The sequence below is a fragment of the Pristiophorus japonicus genome, chromosome 7 (assembly GCF_044704955.1).
Source record: "Pristiophorus japonicus isolate sPriJap1 chromosome 7, sPriJap1.hap1, whole genome shotgun sequence".
NCBI lineage: Eukaryota > Metazoa > Chordata > Chondrichthyes > Pristiophoridae > Pristiophorus > Pristiophorus japonicus.
In genome coordinates, this window is record NC_091983.1 from 195,090,816 (window position 1) to 195,109,995 (window position 19,180).

General features: G+C 46.9%; 1 protein-coding gene across 4 annotated transcripts in view; it reads right to left on the reverse strand.

Annotated features, from left to right (window-relative positions):
• The window catches only part of ak9 (adenylate kinase 9), a 702,269-nt gene that overhangs the window by 280,411 nt on the left and 402,678 nt on the right, over positions 1–19,180 (reverse strand). For all 4 annotated transcript variants that reach the window (XM_070885675.1, XM_070885673.1, XM_070885672.1 and 1 more), the window contains exon 22: positions 15,106–15,245. In XM_070885675.1, the coding sequence (XP_070741776.1) occupies positions 15,106–15,245 (140 nt within the window). The remainder of the gene's footprint in view (positions 1–15,105; positions 15,246–19,180) is intronic.

Consider the following 19,180-nt stretch of genomic DNA (forward strand, 5'->3'; position numbering starts at 1 on the left):
CATGTCACATCTTCCCCGTTTAAACCAGCGTCCAATGGTCAGGCAGAGAGAGCAGTGCAAACCATCAAGCAAGGCTTGAAGAGGGTAACTGAAGGCTCACTGCAGACTCGCCTATCCCGAGTCTTGCTTAGCTACCGCACGAGACCCCACTAACTCACTGGGATCCCACCTGCTGAACTGCTCATGAAAAGAGCACTTAAGACAAGGCTCTCGTTAGTTCACCCTGATCTACATGAACAGGTAGAGAGCAGGCGGCTTCAACAAAGTGCATACCATGATAGCGCAAATGTGTCACGTGAGATTGAAATTAATGATCCTGTATTTGTATTAAATTATGGATAAGGTCCCAAGTGCCTTCCCGGCACTGTTGTGGCCAAAGAGGGGAGCAGGATGTTTTGGGTCAAACTTTCAAATGGACTCATTCACGGGAAACACTTGGACCAAATCAAACTCAAATTCACGGACTATCCTGAGCAATCCACCTTGGACCCTACCTGTTTTGATCCCCCAACACACACACCAGTGGCCACCACGGTTGACCATCATCCACAGCAGCCCTGCAGGGCCCAACAGATGATTCAACAACACCAGCTTTCACATCGAGACAATCAACCAGGGCAAAAAGGGCCCAAGATCATCTCACATTGTAAAGAGTTACACTATTGACTTTGGGGGGAATGTTGTTAAATATGTGGACTTGTATTTACCCTGTACAGCCACCAGAGGGCTCATTCCCTGGAGTCCCAAGGGATATCATAGTCCCTTGGGATCACAGGTATTTAAGAAGACTTCACAGGTGCATAAAATTATGAGGCACCTGGATAGAGTGGATAAGAAGGACCTGTTTCCCTTGGCAGAGGGGTCAACAACCAGGGGGCATAGATTAAAAGTAATTGGGGGAGGTTTAAAGGAGATATGAGGGGAAGTTTCTTCACGCAGAGGGTGATGGGGGTCTGGAAATCACTGCCTGAAAGCATGATAAAAATACTTGGATGTGCACTTAAAGTGCCGTAACCTACAGGGCTATGGACCAAGAGCTGGAAAATGGGATTGGGCTGGATAGTTCTTGGTCGGCCGGCGTGGATACTATGGGCTGAAATGGCCTCCTTCCATGCTGTAAATTTCTAGGATTGTATGATACGGTCCCTTGAGCCTGCTCCTCCATTCAATAAGATCATGGCTGAACTTCTACGTCAACTCCCCTTTCCAGCACTATCCCCATATCACTTGATTCCTTTAGCGCACAAAAATCAACTCGAGGGCAATTAGGGATGGGTCTTGCCAGCGACGCCCACATCCCATAAATGAATTTAAAAAATTTTTGCATGGATTGAGGATTGGTTAATTACCCCCAATCTTGGGTAACCTCATTGAATGTCTTCTGAAAATCCAAATATACTTATCTACCCTGCTAGTTACACCCTCAAAAATATCGAATAGATTTGTCAAACTCGATTTTCCTTTCATAAAACTGTGTTGACTCTGCCTAATCATATTGTGATTTTCCAAGTGTCCTTAATAATAGATTCCAATCCCCAGAGACCATTCTAGGATCTAGGAAATTTTCTGGAAGATCAAAACCAATGCATCCAACAATTTCTGCAGCTACATCTTTTAAAACCCCAGGGTATAGGCAATCAGGTCCAAGGGATTTGTCAGCTTTAAGTTCCATTCATTTCTCCAGTACTTTTTCTTTTCTAATATTTTTGATATTCATTCCTGGGATGTGGGCATCACTAGCAAGGCCAGCATTTATTGCCCATGAGAAGATGGTGGTGAGCCACCTTCTTGAACCACTGCAGTCCGTGTGGTGACGGTACTTCCACAGTGCTGTTGGGGAAGGAGTTCCAGGATTTTGACCCAGCGATGATGAAAGATGGTGATATATTTCCAAGTCAGGGTGGTGTTTGACTTGGAGAAGAACTTGGAGGTGCTGATGTTCCCATGCGCCTGCTGCCCTTGTCCTTTTAGATGGTAGAGGTCACGTGCTGGGAGGTGCTGTTGAAGAAGCCTTGGCGGGTAGATGCAGTGCATTCTGTAGGTGGTACACTCTGCAGCTACAGTGCACCGGTGGTGGAGGGAGTGAATGCTTAAGGTGGTGGATGGGGTGCCAATCAAGCGGGCTGCTTTGTCCTGGATGGTGTCGAGCTTCTTGAATGTTGTTGGAGCTGCACTCATCCAGGCAAGTGGAGAGTATTCCATTACATTCCTGACTTGCATCATGTAGATGAAAAAGCTTTGGGGAGCCAGGAGGTGAGACACTCACTGCAGAATACCCAGCCTCTGACTTGCTCTTGTAGCCACATTATTTATGTGGCTGGTCCAGTTAAGTTTCCGGTCAATGGTGATCTCCTGGCAGTTGTGTGGCGCAAATGTTACTTGCCACTTGTCAGCCTAAGTCTGAATATTGTCTAGGTCTTGCTGTATGCAGGCATGGACGAGTTCATTATCGGAAGTGTTGCGAATGGCACGGAACAGTGTGCAGTCATCAGCGAACATCCCAACTTTTGACCATATGATGAAGGGTAGGTCATTGATGAAGCAGCTGAAGATGGGTGAGCCTAGGATACTGCCCTGAGGAACTCCTGCAGCGATGTCCTGGGGCTGACATGATTGACCAACAACCACAACCATCTTCCTTTGTGCTAGGTATGACTCCAGCCAATGGAGAGTTTTCCCCCTGATTCCTATTGACTTCAATTTTACTATGACTCCTTGATGCCACACTCGGTCAAATTCTGCCTCGATGTCAAGGGCAGTCACTCTCACCTTGCCTCTGGAATTACTCTTTTGTCCATGTGTCAACCAAGGTTGTAACGAGGTCTGGACCCAAGTTGTCCTGCAGACACCAAACTGACCATCAGTGAACAGGTTGTTGGTGAGTAAGTGCCGCTTACTAGCACTGTCGATGATGATTGAGAGTATGCTGATGGGGCGGTAATTGGCCGGATTGGATTTGTCCTGCTTTTTGTGGACAGGTCATTCCTGGGCAGTTTTCCACATTGTCGGGTAGATACCAGTGTTGCAGCTGTACTGGAACAGTTCGGCTTGAGGCGCAGCTAGTTCTGGAGTGCAAGTCTTCAACATGACAACCGGGATGTTGTCGGGGCCCGTAGACTTTGCTGTATCGGTGTGCTCAGCCGTTTCTTAATGTGACGTATAGTGAATCGAATTGACTGAGTACTGGTTTCTGTAATGATGGGCACCTCAGGGAGTCGTTGAGCTGGATCACCCACTTGACATTTCTGGCTGAGGATGGTTGCAAACGCTTCAGCCTTGTCTTTTGCATTTGTGTGCTGGGCTCTGCCATCATTGAGGATGGGGATAATCATGGTGCCTCCCCTTCCCATTAGTTGTTTAATTGTTCACCACCATTCACGACTGGATGTTGCAGGATTGCAGAGCTTTGATCTGATCCGTTAGTTGTGGAATCACTTAGCTCTGTCTCTAGCATGCTGCTGCTGCTCTTTAGCATGCATATAGTCCTATGTTGCAGCTTCCCTAGGTTGGCATCTCATTTTTAGGTATGCCTGGTGCTGCTCCTGGCATGCTCTTCTACACTCCTCATTGAACCAAGATTGGTCCCCTGGCTTGATGGTAGTGGTAGAGTAAGGAATATGCCAGGCCATGAGATTGCAGATTGTGCTACTGCTGATGGTCCACTGCATCTCATGGATGCCCAGTTTTGAGCTACTAGATCTTATCTGAATCTATCTCATTTGGCATTGTGGTAGTGCCACACAACACGATGAAGTGTGAAGACAGGGCTTCGTCTCCACAATGACTGTGCGGTGATCATTCTACTGTTATGGACAGATGCATCTGCAACAGGTAGATTGGTGAGGACAATGTCAAGTAGGGTTTTCCCTCGTGTTGGTTCTCTCACTGCTTGCTGCAGGCCCAGTTTGGTACCTATGTCCTTCAGGACTCAGCCAGCTTGGTCATTAGTGGTGCTACTAAGCCATTCTTGATGATGGACATTGAAGTCCCCTACCCACAGTGCATTCTGTGCCCTTGCTATTCTCAGTGCTTCGTCTAAATGGTGTTCAACATGGAGGAGTACTGAATCATCAGCTGAGGGAGGGTGACAGGTGGTATTCAACAGGTTTCCTTGCTCATGCTTGACCTGAAACCATGAGATTTCATGGGGTCCGGAGTCAATGTTGAGAACTCCCAGGGCCACTCTCTCCCGACTGTATACCACTGTGCCGCCACCTTGGGTGCGTCTGTTCTGCCGGTGGGACAGGACATACCCAGGGATGGTGATGGAGGAGTCTGGGACATTGGCGGAAAGGTATGATTCTGTGAGTATGTTTATGTCAGGCTGTCGCTTGACTAGTCTGTGGGACAGCTCTCCCAATTTTGGTACAAGTCCTCAGGTGTTAGTGAGGAGAACTTTGCAGGGTCGACTAGGCTGGGTGTGCCGTTGTCATGTCCAAAGCCGGGGCCGAGATCGATGCCGAGTGGTCTATCCGGTTTTATGCTTCTTATTGTTTTTTGTAGAGGTTTTGTAGAACTGAGTGGCAGGCTAGGCCATTTCAGAGGGCAGTTAAGAGTCAACCATATTGCTGTGGGTCTGGAGTCACATATAGGCCAGACCAGGTAAGGATGGCAGATTTCTTCCCTAAAGGACATTAGGGGGAGGCAAGCCTCTGACCTGAACCCTGTTTCTTCCCAGTTGTTAGCATTTTTTTGCCTGGAGAAGATCAGGAGATTAGAGCAGGGAGAGGAATGGGGATCGGAAGGGGGAGAGGACAGGAACTCGTGTAGAGAAGGTCAGAAGTACAATCGGGGGCAGGGAGGGGTTGGGCGGTGGAGAACAAGGACAGGAACTCTGTGGGGGGGCGGGGGGGAGGGGGGCGGATGGGAGACAAGTGGGCCGAAATTGCCCCTTTCTATAAGAGCTCTGATCGCTTCAAAGTGCAGCCACAGGTCGGTAAGCACTCACCACTCGGTCGGTGCGGAGGGGCCACCATTTTACAAATTGTCCTTGTGGATTTTCCTGGCAAAGAATGTCTCCGCTCTGCCTGTGTTGCTGCCCCGTCGACCCCTTACCGACCAGCGGTGACTTCCTTTCCGCCCCGTGTGGGAAATTGCCCCGTGCGAGCGGATCGGCCGCTTTCCCCGGCGGGAAGCGTCTTGTGGCTGGGTGGCGCGTCCGCCCTTAAAAGGGAGGCTGCACTGCTGTGGCCGCCATTTTATTTTAATTGTCAGCTGATTGCCAGGATGGCCCAACAATGGTGATCATGGGTTCGGCCGGGTGGCCAACAGGCAGCCCGGCACTCCCCTCTTGGGTACTGGGGCAAATGACCATCCCTGGTGGCCTAGTGTTTGCCACTAAAGTAGCTGCAGAGTTCGCAGTGACCCTCCCCTTTAACTGAAGGGGAAGGATGTTGTGACGCGACAGGCTGACGTCATTAGTGCGGCGTTGATGACTCGGAGCGACGACCGTTCCGACCCGTCCGCATTTCCGCCCCGTTGATGACCCCACATCCGCCTCGCTCAAAAAAAACCCAAAAGAGCTGAATTTCTCTGGATTGTCCGACCCATGCATTGGGACGAATGGCCAGAAATAGCAGCGAACCCGGGGACTGGGAGAAACATAGAACTCAGCAGAGGAGGACAAAGGGTTTGATTAGGGCAGGGAAAATGGAGTACGAGAAGAAGCTTGCAGGGAACATTAAGGCGGATTGCAAAAGTTTCTATAGGTATGTAAAGAGAAAAAGGTTAGTAAAGACAAACGTAGGTCCCCTGCAGTCAGAATCAGGGGAAGTCATAACGGGGAACAAAGAAATGGTGGACCAATTGAACAAGTACTTTGGTTCGGTATTCACTAAGGAGGACACAAACAACCTTCCGGATATAAAAGGGGTCAGAGGGTCTAGTAAGGAGGAGGAACTGAGGGAAATCTTTATTAGTCGGGAAATTGTGTTGGGGAAATTGATGGGATTGAAGGCCGATAAATCCCCAGGGCCTGATGGACTGCATCCCAGAGTACTTAAGGAGGTGGCCTTGGAAATAGCGGATGCAGTGACAGTCATTTTCCAACATTCCATTGACTCTGGATCAGTTCCTATGGAGTGGAGGGTAGCCAATGTAACCCCACTTTTTAAAAAAGGAGGGAGAGAGAAAACAGGGAATTATAGACCGGTCAGCCTGACCTCAGTAGTGGGTAAAATGATGGAATCAATTATTAAGGATGTCATAGCAGCGCATTTGGAAAATGGTGACATGATAGGTCCAAGTCAGCATGGATTTGTGAAAGGGAGATCATGCTTGACAAATCTTCTGGAATTTTTTGAGGATGTTTCCAGTAAAGTGGACAAAGGAGAACCAGTTGATGTGGTATATTTGGACTTTCAGAAGGCTTTCGACAAGGTCCCACACAGGAGATTAATGTGCAAAGTTAAAGCACATGGGATTGGGGGTAGTGTGCTGACGTGGATTGAGAACTGGTTGGCAGACAGGAAGCAATGAGTAGGAGTAAATGGGTACTTTTCAGAATGGCAGGCAGTGACTAGTGGGGTACCGCAAGGTTCTGTGCTGGGGCCCCAGCTGTTTACATTGTACATTAATGATTTAGACGAGGGGATTAAATGTAGTATCTCCAAATTTGCGGATGACACTAAGTTGGGTGGCAGTGTGAGCTGCGAGGAGGATGCTATGAGGCTGCAGAGTGACTTGGATAGGTTAGGTGAGTGGGCAAATGCGTGGCAGATGAAGTATAATGTGGATAAATGTGAGGTTATCCACTTTGGTGGTAAAAACAGAGAGACAGACTATTATCTGAATGGTGACAGATTAGAAAAGGGAAGGTGCAACGAGACCTGGGTGTCATGGTACATCAGTCATTGAAGGATGGCATGCAGGTACAGCAGGCGGTTAAAAAAGCAAATGGCATGTTGGCCTTCATAGCAAGGGGATTTGAGTACAGGGGCAGGGAGGTGTTGCTACAGTTGTACAGGGTCTTGGTGAGGCCACACCTGGAGTATTGTGTACAGTTTTGGTCTCCTAACTTGAGGAAGGACATTCTTGCTATTGAGGGAGTGCAGCGAAGATTCACCAGACTGATTCCCGGGATGGTGGGACTGACCTATCAAGAAAGACTGGATCAACTGGGCTTGTATTCACTGGAGTTCAGAAGAGTGAGAGGGGACCTCATAGAAACGTTTAAAATTCTGACGCGTTTGTACAGATTGGATGCAGGAAGAATGTTCCCAATGTTGGGGAAGTCCAGAACCAGGGGTCACAGTCTAAGGATAAGGGGTAAGCCATTTAGGAACGAGATGAGGAGAAACTTCTTCACCCAGAGAGTGGTAAACCTGTGGAATTCCCTACCACAGAAAGTAGTTGAGGCCAATTCACTAAATATATTCAAAAGGGAGTTAGATGAAGTCCTTACTACTCGGGGGATCAAGGGGTATGGCGTGAAAGCAGGAAGTGGGTACTGAAGTTTCATGTTCAGCCATGAACTCATTGAATGGCGGTGCAGGCTAGAAGGGCTGAATGGCCTGCTCCTGCACCTATTTTCTATGTTTCTATGTTTCTATAAAATGGAAGGTGCATTTGGGGCAGAGGGCAATTTCGGCCCCAAGGTCAGGAACTCGGGCCGGGTGGGGGCAGGGGAGAAGGTCAGAAACTCGGTGAGGCAGGGGGAGAAGGTCAGGAACTTGGGGGTTGGGGTGAAGGTCAGGAGCTCAGGGGGTGAGAAGGTCAGGAACTCGTGGGGGGGAGCACAGAGAGAATAGTGGGGATGGGGAAAGAATGTGATCCAGGTCTAAAGGAGGATAATGAAAGTGAGAACGTGCTCCAGATGGGAAGACAGATCATGTTCTCCCCACTCTGTTAGGCATGCATTCTTCCAACTACACCCCACCCCTTCATACCAGCAGCACGTTCTCTCTCTCCTTCCCGCTGGACCTGGATCATGCTGTTGACCATGAACGGCAGTGAGTTAACATAAGAACATAAGAATTAGGAGCAGGAGTAGGCCATTCAGCCCCTTGTGCTTGCTCCGCTATTCAATGAGATCATGGCTGATCTTAAGTTAATTTTTCGGAAAGCCCAGCACATGTGCAGCAAGTGACATCATTGGACTAGACAAAATCTGGAACTCATGACACTGTCACTATTCACTTCGTACCCAATAAATCTGTTAACAATCCGTGAGTCACACACAATGCCCCATCAGTCACCGCAGCTCTCACCAAGACTGTTTAGTTTGACAGCGTGATTAGCGAGTGTGGGTACTTCTGGTTTTCGGTTGACCTGTGATGTCATTTTGCGCATGAGCTGGGCCAATCGATGATGTCATTCAGGGGGATGACTCATCAGGGGAGGGCAGCAGCAGCCAAGTTCATGGCACCGTGGCTGGCTCTGTTGCACAGGAGGGCACGAAAAAGAGTGGGAGAGCGATAGTGATAGGGGATTCAATTGTGAGGGGAATAGATAGGTGTTTCTGCGGCCGCAACCGAGACTCCAGGATGGTATGTTGCTTCCCTGGTACAAGGGTCAAGGATGTCTCGGAGCGGGTGCAAGACATTCTAAAAAGGGAGGGAGAACAGCTAGTTGTCGTGGTACACATTGGTACCAACGACATAGGTAAAAAAAGGGATGAGGTCCTACGAAACGAATTTAAGGAGCTAGGAGCTAAATTAAAAAGTAGGACCTCAAAAGTAGTAATCTCGGGATTGCTACCAGTGCCACGTGTTAGTCAGAGTAGGAATCGCAGGATAGCGCAGATGAATACGTGGCTTGAGCATTGGTGCAGCAGGGAGGGATTCAAATTCCTGGGGCATTGGAACCGGTTCTGGGGGAGGTGGGACCAGTACAAACCGGACGGTCTGCACCTGGGCAGGACCGGAACCAATGTCCATGGGGGAGTGTTTGCTAGTGCTGTTGGGGAGGAGTTAAACTAATATGGCAGGGGGATGGGAACCAATGCAGGGAGACAGAGGGAAACAAAAAGGAGGTTAAAGCAAAAGACAGAAAGGAGATGAGGAAGAGTGGAGGGCAGAGAAACCCAAGGCAAAGAACAAAAAGGGCCACTGTACAGCAAAATTCTAAAAGGACAAAGGGTGTTACAAAAACAATCCTGAAGGCTTTGTGTCTTAATGCAAGGAGTATCCGCAATAAGGTGGATGAATTAACTGTGCAAATAGATGTTAACAAATATGATGTGATTGGGATTACGGAGACGTGGCTCCAGGATGATCAGGGCTAGGAACTCAACATCCAGGGGTATTCAACATTCAGGAAGGATAGAATAAAAGGAAAAGGAGGTGGGGTAGCATTGCTGGTTAAAGAGGAGATGAATGCAATAGTTAGGAAAGACATTAGCTTGGATGATGTGGAATCTATATGGGTAGAGCTGCAGAACACCAAAGGGCAAAAAACATTAGTGGGAGTTGTGTACAGACCTCCAAACAGTAGTAGTGATGTTGGGGAGGGCATCAAACAGGAAATTGGGGGTGCATGCAATAAAGGTCAGCAGTTATAATGGGTGACTTTAATATGCACATAGATTGGGTTAACCAAACTGGAAGCAATACGGTGGAGGAGGATTTCCTGGAGTGCATAAGGGATGGTTTTCTAGACCAATATGTCGAGGAACCAACTAGGGGGGGAGGCCATTCTTAGACTGGGTGTTGTGTAATGAGAGAGGATTAATTAGCAATCTCGTTGTGCGAGGCTCTTTGGGGAAGAGTGACCATAATATGGTGGAATTCTGCATTAGGATGGAGAATGAAACAGTTAATTCAGAGACCATGGTCCAGAACTTAAAGAAGGGTAACTTTGAAGGTATGAGGCGTGAATTGGCTAGGATAGATTGGCGAATGATACTTAAGGGGTTGACTGTGGATGGGCAATGGCAGACATTTAGAGACCGCATGGATGAACTACAACAATTGTTCATTCCTGTCTGGCGTAAAAATAAAAAAGGGAAGGTGGCTCAACCGTGGCTATCAAGGGAAATCAGGGATAGTATTAAAGCCAAGGAAGTGGCATACAAATTGGCCAGAAATAGCAGTGAACCTGGGAACTGGGAGAAATTTAGAACTCAGCAGAGGAGGACAAAGGGTTTGATTAGGGCAGGGAAAATGGAGTACGAGAAGAAGCTTGCAGAAAACATTAAGGCGCATTGCAAAAATTTCTATAGATATGTAAAGAGAAAAAGGTTAGTAAAGACAAACATAGGTCCCCTGCAGTCAGAATCAGGGGAAGTCATAACGGGGAACAAAGAAATGGCAGACCAATTGAACAAGTACTTTGGTTCCGTATTCACTAAGGAGCACACAAACAACCTTCCGGATATAAAAGGGGTCAGAGGGTCTAGTAAGATGGAGGCACTGAGGGAAATCTTTATTAGTCGGGAAATTGTGTTGGGGAAATTGATGGGATTGAAGGCCGATAAATCCCCAGGGCCTGATGGACTGCATCTCAGAGTACTTAAGGAGGTGGCCTTGGAAATAGCGGATGCATTGACAGTCATTTTCCAACATTCCATTGACTCTGGATCAGTTCCTATCGAGTGGAGGGTAGCCAACGTAACCCCACTTTTTAAAAAAGGAGGGAGAGAGAAAACAGGGAATTATAGACTGACCTCAGTAGTGGGTAAAATGATGGAATCAATTATTAAGGATGTCATAGCAGTGCATTTGGAAAGAGGTGACATGATAGGTCCAAGTCAGCATGGATTTGTGAAAGGGAAATCATGCTTGACAAATCTTCTGGAATTTTTTGAGGATGTTTCCAGTAAAGTGGACAAGGGAGAACCAGTTGATGTGGTATATTTGGACTTTCAGAAGGCTTTCGACAAGGTCCCACACAAGAGATTAATGTGCAAAGTTAAAGCACATGGGATTGGGGGTAGTGTGCTGACGTGGATTGAGAACTGGTTGGCAGACAGGAAGCAAAGAGTAGGAGTAAATGGGTACTTTTCAGAATGGCAGGCAGTGACTAGTGGGGTACCACAAGGTTCTGTGCTGGGGCTCCAGCTGTTTACATTGTACATTAATGATTTAGACGAGGGGATTAAATGTAGTATCTCCAAATTTGCGGATGACACTAAGTTGGGTGGCAGTGTGAGCTGCGAGGAGGATGCTATGAGGCTGCAAAGTGACTTGGATAGGTTAGGTGAGTGGGCAAATGCATGGCAGATGAAGTATAATGTGGATAAATGTGAGGTTATCCACTTTGGTGGTAAAAACAGAGAGACAGACTATTATCTGAATGGTGACAGATTAGGAAAAGGTGAGGTGCAACGAGAGTTGGGTGTCATGGTACATCAGTCATTGAAGGTTGGCATGCAGGTACAGCAGGCGGTTAAGAAAGCAAATGGCATGTTGGCCTTCATAGCAAGGGGATTTGAGTACAGGGGCAGGGGGGTGTTGCTACAGTTGTACAGGGCCTTGGTGAGGCCACACCTGGAGTATTGTGTACAGTTTTGGTCTCCTAACTTGAGGAAGGACATTCTTGCTATTGAGGGAGTGCAGCGAAGATTCACCAGACTGATTCCCGGGATGGTGGGTCTGACCTATCAAGAAAGACTGGATCAACTGGGCTTGTATTCACTGGAGTTCAGAAGAATGAGAGGGGACCCCATAGAAATGTTTAAAATTCTGACGGGTTTAGACAGGTTAGATGCAGGAAGAATGTTCCCAATGTTGGGGAAGTCCAGAACCAGGGGTAAGCCATTTAGGACCGAGATGAGGAGAAACTTCTTCACCCAGAGATTGGTGAACCTGTGGAATTCTCTACCACAGAAAGTAGTTGAGGCCAATTCACTAAATATATTCAAAAGGGAGTTCGATGAAGTCCTAACTACTAGGGGGATCAAAGGGTATGGCGAGAAAGCAGGAATGGGGTACTGAAGTTGCATGTTCAGCCATGAACTCATTGAATGGCGGTGCAGGCTAGAAGGGCTGAATGGCCTACTCCTGCACCTATTTTCTATGTTTCTATGTTAGTGCATGCTAAAAATCTACGGTGTTGCTCGGGTGTCACTTGCAATTCCGTCACCTTCACCCATTCTCATTGAATGAAATACACCTCACTAAAACAATTTTGTAGCTAAAAGTATGTAGTCAATGCTGTGAATTTGTCTAATTCAGCCTCAAAGAAACGGCTACAGCACCCCGCATGATCTTGCATCGCCCATTCATGGGGTCACATTTTTGGAGGGGCCCACGAGTCAGAATTAACATAAGAACATAACTCAAACTTAGCATTGGTGAACAGCTCAGCGTTGTGCAGGTGTTGCCTGATAACGCCATTGCTGATTTCTAACCTCACTTTGCTGATTCAAAAACACAATACTGCAGATGCTGGAAATCTGATATAAATTGCTGGAAACACTCAGAAAAGCATTCGGCATTTATGGAAAGAGAAACAGAGTTCACGTTTCACGTTCTGGTGAAAGGTCAACTTGAAACATTAACTCTGCTTCCCTCTCCATAGATGCTGCTTGACTTGCTGAGCATTTTCAGCATTTTATGGTTTATCACTCAACTGATGATTGGGAGGAGATCGACAAGGCAGGCCATACATGGCCATGTGAGTGTTATCTTGCTTTTCTCGGTGACCCTCCACATTAACACGTAGATGCCGCTGTCGTGGCTGCACTGGAGCAGCCTGTGACAATGACTGGATCAAATGACAAATTGCAGAGATCTTCAATTACGGTCCAGCAGGCAGGATCAAATTATATATTCCAAGACAAACTGTCAGAAATCTGGTCCAAGCCACTTGTGGTCCAAATAAATGCAGCCATAAGGAAACGGCAGAGACGTTAAAGAAATATTTTGTGTCTGTCTTCACAATGGAAGAAACAAAGACATACTGGAAATTGTAAGGAACCAAGGATCTAATGAAAGTGAGGAACTTAAAGGGGCCGAAATTGGTAAAGGCCCCCACCTGCCCAAGTGCTGCCTAAAGGTCCGCCGATGGCCGCCGAGCTACCTGACGGTACGCTGGGCGGGGTTTTCATCGAAAAGGTCCTTCAAAGGTCGGCAGGCGGCAAAAGAGGGACTTATGTTGCCAATCTGGCCGGCGGCCGGCGGGAGCTCCCAATCTCGGCTGCAAAGGTGCTTGCCGCTCAAGTGCCGCCGAGGATGGAGTCAGGCCCACGGAGGGTCGAAGATCTGAAAAGGAAAAGCATCAAAAAAAAACATCGGAAGACCTTCAGGGGACCCCATCTAGGTAAGTCCCTGTAAAGAAAAAAATAATAAAATGTTTACTCACCTTTTTTTCAGATCTTCATACTCACCATCGGGGACAGGCCAGCCTCCAGCCAACGGTCCACCCCCGTTCTGGAAGTGGACTCCCGCCCGCATCTCGGAGTCCACTTACACTACTCGGCCGTCCGCTGACGTCAGTGGGCGGTTCCCGGCGGTTCTCCCCTCCTGCCCGCTCCAGCCCAAATCTAAAGTGGCACTAGGCGCAACTCGAGGAGGAATGTCGGCGGCAGTGGGGAGTAAGGCCATCAATTTCGGACCCAAAGTAATTAATAATGTCAGGAATGGTAGCATACTGGTTATGTTACTGGGATGTTGGGAACGGTAGCATAGTGGTTAGGTTACTGGACTAGTAATCCAAGAGCTGCCTTCTTGAACCGCTGCAGTCCATGTTGTGAAGGTACTCTCATAGCGCTGTGAGGCAGGAAGTTCCAGAATTTTGACCCAGTGATCATAAAGGAACGGCAATATAATTCCAAACCAGAATGGTGTGTGACTAGGAGGGGAACTTGCAGGTGATGGTGCTCCCATGAGACTGCTGCCGTTGTCCTTCTCGGTGATAGAGATCGCGGGTTTGGGAGGGGCTGTCGAAGAAGCCTTGGCAAGTTGCTGCAGTGCATCTTGTAGATGGTCCACACTGCAGCCACGTTATGCTGGTGGCAGAGGGACTGAATGTTTCTGGGGTGCCAATCAAGCGGGCTGCTTTGATCTTGATGGTATTGAGCTTCTTGAATGTTGTTGGAGCTGCACTCATCCAGTCAAGTGGAGAGTGTTTCATCACACTCCTGACTTGTGTCTTGTAGATGGTGGAAAGGCTTTGGGGAATCAGGAGGTGAGATACTCACCACAGAACACCCAGCCTTTGACCTGCTTTTATAGCCACAGCATTATGTGGCTGGTCAAATTAGGTTTCTGCTCAATGGTGACCCCCTGGATGTTGATGGTGGAGGATTCGGCAATGGTAATGCCATTGAATGTCAAGGGGCGGTGGTTAGACTCTCGCTTGTTGGAGATAGTCATTGCCTGGCACTTGTGAAACGTGTCAAGTAATGTCATCGGACCCGCTTCCTTTTAATTGGCCGGCAACCTCGCTGGTTGGGCTTAACAAGCCCAATCAGGGGAATGTTGCGTGGGAGGCCAAGATGGAGACAGCAGCAGGTTCTGGACTCGCCATCGACATCGCCTGCCCCGCTCCCGAGGTCGGCAAAATCGCGGCCTAAGTAATTACTAAAAGTGCAATTAATATAAATGATCAAAGTATAGTAAATATTTTGTGTACTAATGCTAACCTGCCATAAAGTCTGTAAAATGTTATCGGGCAATTGGCTACTGTATTATTTAGGTCATCCCAAGTCATCATGCTCCTCCCCAACAACATCTCAGCTAAACAAACAAACTGCAAAAAAGAAGCCTGCTTGATTGGCACCCCATGCACCACCTTAAATATTCACTCCCTCCACCACCGACGTACCGTGGCTGCAGTGTGTACCATCTACAAGATGCACTGCAGCAACTCACCAAGGTTTCTTCAGCAGCACCTCCCAAACCCGCGACCTTTACCACCTAGAAGGACAAGGACAGCAGGCGCATGGGAACACCACCACCTCCACATTCCCCTCCAAGTCACACAGCATCCTGACTTGGAAGTATATTGCCGTTCCTTCATCATCGCTGGGTCAAAATCCTGGAACTCCCTCCCTAACAGCACTGTGGGAGCACCTTCACCACACGGACTGCAGCTGTTCAAGACGGCAGCTCACTACCAGCTTCTCAGGGGCAATTAGGGATGGGCAATAAATGCTGGCCTTGCAAGCGACGCCCACATCCCATGAACGAATAAAAAATATGTACATTTTTAGAGTGTACTTACTTCTTCTTCCACCTCTTCCTCCATTTCCTCCTCTTCTTCAATTGCTTCGTCTTCTGCTTCCTCTGCTGCTGCTTCAGCATCTTCAACTTCTTCATCTAGGTCTGCACCAGATAATTCCCAGCCATAGTACTGGAAGGGTTCTGCAAGAGTTTGTACAGCAGATAAACTTTCAAGTTAAAAATGTTTGTTTAAAACAACTATATTTCATGTATAATAGTTATTAGGCTCTGCCAAAAACTTGAGTTATATATTATTCTAATGTAATGTAGACATGTAGCACTGACCTTGGGAAGAGTAACAATGGAACTGAGTGCAGAGAAAGCCAATGGTTTCTGAAGAACTTTTTCTGAAAGAATCTAAGGTATTCTGAGGCTTTTGACTAAGTGCCCCATCATAGACTTGTTAGAAAAATTGAAGCCCATGGGATTAAAGGATCAGTGACAGCATGGATAAGAAATTGGCTGAGACAGAAAGCAGGGCGTAGTAGTAAACGGTTGTTTTTCAGACTGGAGGGAAGTATACAGTGGCATAGAGACCATGGCTCTTTTTGATATATATTAGTGACCTGGACTTGGGCATAGAGGGAATAATTTCAAAGTTTGCTGATGAAACAAAGATTGGAAATGTAATAAACAATGAGGAAGATAGCAGCAGACATAGATGGACTGGTGAAATGGGCAGACACATGGCAGATGAAATGTGAAGTGATGCATTTTGGAAGGAAAATGATAGAGGCAGTATAAATTAAATGGTACAATTTTAAAAGGGGTCCATTAAAATAAAGACCTCGGGGTTTATATATACAAATCTTTGAAGGTGGCAGAACAAGTTGATCAAACTGTTAAAAGAGCATGGTTGGCTTTATAAATAGAGGCATAGGTCAGAATACTTACCTGCCTATGCGCTGGGGGAGCTGCGAGGACCAGAAGCGCACGGGAAACCTGGAAGTAGCTGCAGCGCATCTGTCAGTGGCGTTTTAACCCAGTCAATGCATATTCATCTGACTTCCGAATTCCTGACTAATTTGTGCAAGCAGGCATGATGGTGACACACATGGGTCTATTTCAGCTGAGGTATTTAAAGGAACACTACAACGATGACAGTTGAAAGATTGTGGAGGTAGTAGAGACATAGGAAGGAATAAAGAATGGTGTCTCAGCATCTCAGTGATGTGCCCCTTGACCTGATGCTGTAAGATGTAAGGGCCTGCAGGGAGATATTATTATCTGTTAAATTATTACCACGTTAAAGGCACTATATAAATACAAATTGTTGTTGTTGATGGGAGGAAGAAGCCAGCAGCAATGACCAAGAAGTGTGGCTGCAGATCACAGAGGAGGTCAGCAACAGGAATGTGGTGCCATGCTCAAGGTCACAGTGCAGGAAGCACTTTAATGACCTGAGGGCAGGAAAGTTGAATACAATGGTGCATTCAACTACATTCTGATGTGCATGTCACCCAACCCCGCCGCTCTGTCTTTCCAAGCCTACTCCTGCACATCACTCCTTGCACCAATGTACCTTGCAGTTGCACACATCCCTCTCTGTCTATGCACTTCCTCAAATCCCTATGTGACCATCCATCACTGACACTCACCCTCATCTTAATGCAATGTAATGCTTCTCCCTCATAGTCACCCTCTACAGATGTTACCCAGCCACTGAAATATGATCATGTGCATAATGTTACCTTAAAACATTTTTTACCATGACCGTTCTAATTCATGTCTTTAATCTTCCACAGGCCAATCAAGTGTCCCACAGGACATGGTGCTGGAGGACGATGACGGCTCCTCAGAGGAGGTTACTAACTCAGAGGGTGCACCATCACAGGACTCATGCACACCATGCACCAGCGCAGATACACACATGTTGGTGGGAACTTGAAGATCACCTGAAAGTCCAAGAATGGCTTGTATCGTATGGCATGATATTGGTATACTTGTGTGAGCGTGCAAATGTGATTGGTTACATATGAAGCAACTAGCATGTGTAAATGTATGGTGAATTCTGAAGAACAGGTCTCAGACGTACTCAGTTACTTGACAACAGCGTGACATGAAATGGGTAATGCGGCTCAGGAGAGTGAAACATCCTTTTAATTCATCGAGGCACTGTCACACACTCCATGGAGAAATTAATGAAACAATCAAGATAGAGTTAAACAAACAGGTATCTGTCAGAGGGATTGAAATTGAAGTTGAAATGGAGAGGGACATAGAATATGGATTGGGACAATTAAGGACTAGAGAGAAATTTTACTCAGCAAGAATTATCCACAAGATGGATACAAGTACAGTGAGAGCTGGAGAATCCTAACTTGAGGAAGGACATTCTTGCTATTGAGGGAGTGCAGCGAAGGTTCACCAGACTGATTCCCGGGATGGCGGGACTGATATATCAAGAAAGACTGAATCAACTGGGCTTGTATTCACTGGTGTTCAGAAGAATGAGAGGGGATCTCATAGAAATGTTTAAAATTCTGACGGGTTTAGACAGGTTAGATGCATGAAGAATGTTCCCAATGTTGGGGAAGTCCAGAACCAGGGGTCACAGATCTGAAAAGCAATAATGGGAGGGGATTCGATAGTTAGGGGAACAGACAGGCGCTCCTGTGGCCCCAAATGTGATTCCAGGATGGTATGTTACCTCCCTGATGCCAGGGTCAGGGATGTCACTGAGTGGCTGCAGAGCATTTTGAGGAGGGAGGATGAACAGTCAGAGGTCGTGGTCCATTTCGGTGCCCAAAACATAGGTAGAAAGAAGGATGAGGTCATGCAGGCAGACTTTAGGGAACTAGGAAAGAGATTAAAAAGCAGGACCTCAAAGGTAATAATCTCTGAATTACTCCCGGTGCCACGAGGTAGAGAGTATAGAAAGAGGAGGATAGAGCAGATGAATGCATGGTGCAGGAGGGAGGGATTTAGATTCCCGGGACATTGGGACCGGTTTTCAGAGAGGTGGGACCTGTACAGGCCAGACGGATTGCACCTCAACAGAACCGGAACCAATGTCCTCGCGGAGGGGGAATTGCTAGTACTGTGAGGGAGGGTTTAAACTAATTTGGCTGGGGATGGGCACCAGAATGTAGCATTAGAAAGGAGAGACAAGGTGCACAAAGCAGTAGGAGAGATAGATAGCACCGGAATAAGAAATAGTAAGGTATTAGGTGCGGTCAGTCTAAGAGAATACAAAAAGGTCTAAGATAGGTTTACAGTGCATGTGTGTAAACGCACAAAGTGTGGTAAATAAGGTTAGTGAACTGCAGGTGAAAATAGCCATATGGCGATGTCATGGAAAGAACGAAGACCTGGCACAAAAAAGGGCAGGATTAGGTTTTAAATAATCCTGGATATAAAGTGTTCAGGAAAGATAGGGGAAGGAAAAAAAGGAGGTGGGGTGGCAGCATTGATTAAGGAGAATGTTACAGTGCTAGAGAGAGAGGATATCCTGGAGGGGTCAAGGACAGAATATATTTGGTTAGAATTAAGAAACAATAGAGGTGACATCAGACTACTAGGTGTATTCTATAGGCCACCAACTAGTGGGAAAGATATAGCAGAGCAAATTTGTAGGAAATTACAGAGAGGTGCGAGAACTATATAGTAATAATGGGGGACTTCAATTATCCTAATATAGTAATAGTGTAAAGGGCAGAGAGGGAGAAGAATTTCTGAAGTGTGCTTAGGAGAACTTTCTCCTCGTCCTCATCTGAGATCCAAGGTGAAACAACATAAGCGGCACCCATACTGATCTGATATATGACAGATGTAAAGCGGAGATCAGGCGCTCAAACCTCAATGGTAGTGAGAGTGACCTCCAATGTAGTGAAAGTCACTTCCAAAGTTGTAGAAATCATCTGCAAAGTACTAAAAACAAACTCTCAGAACAAGTGCTTTGAGCAAAAGCCTTTCTCAGGCAAGGAAGCAAGTACTTATAGAATTTTTTGACTGTCATTTGTTCAGCCCCCTCAATTGCCAGTGTAATCTTGCCTGGCTTTCACGGCGAGGTCCAGGAAGCCCGGGAAACCTGTGTAATTTGAAAACCCGTGTTAAAAAACCTGTTAATTATGTCT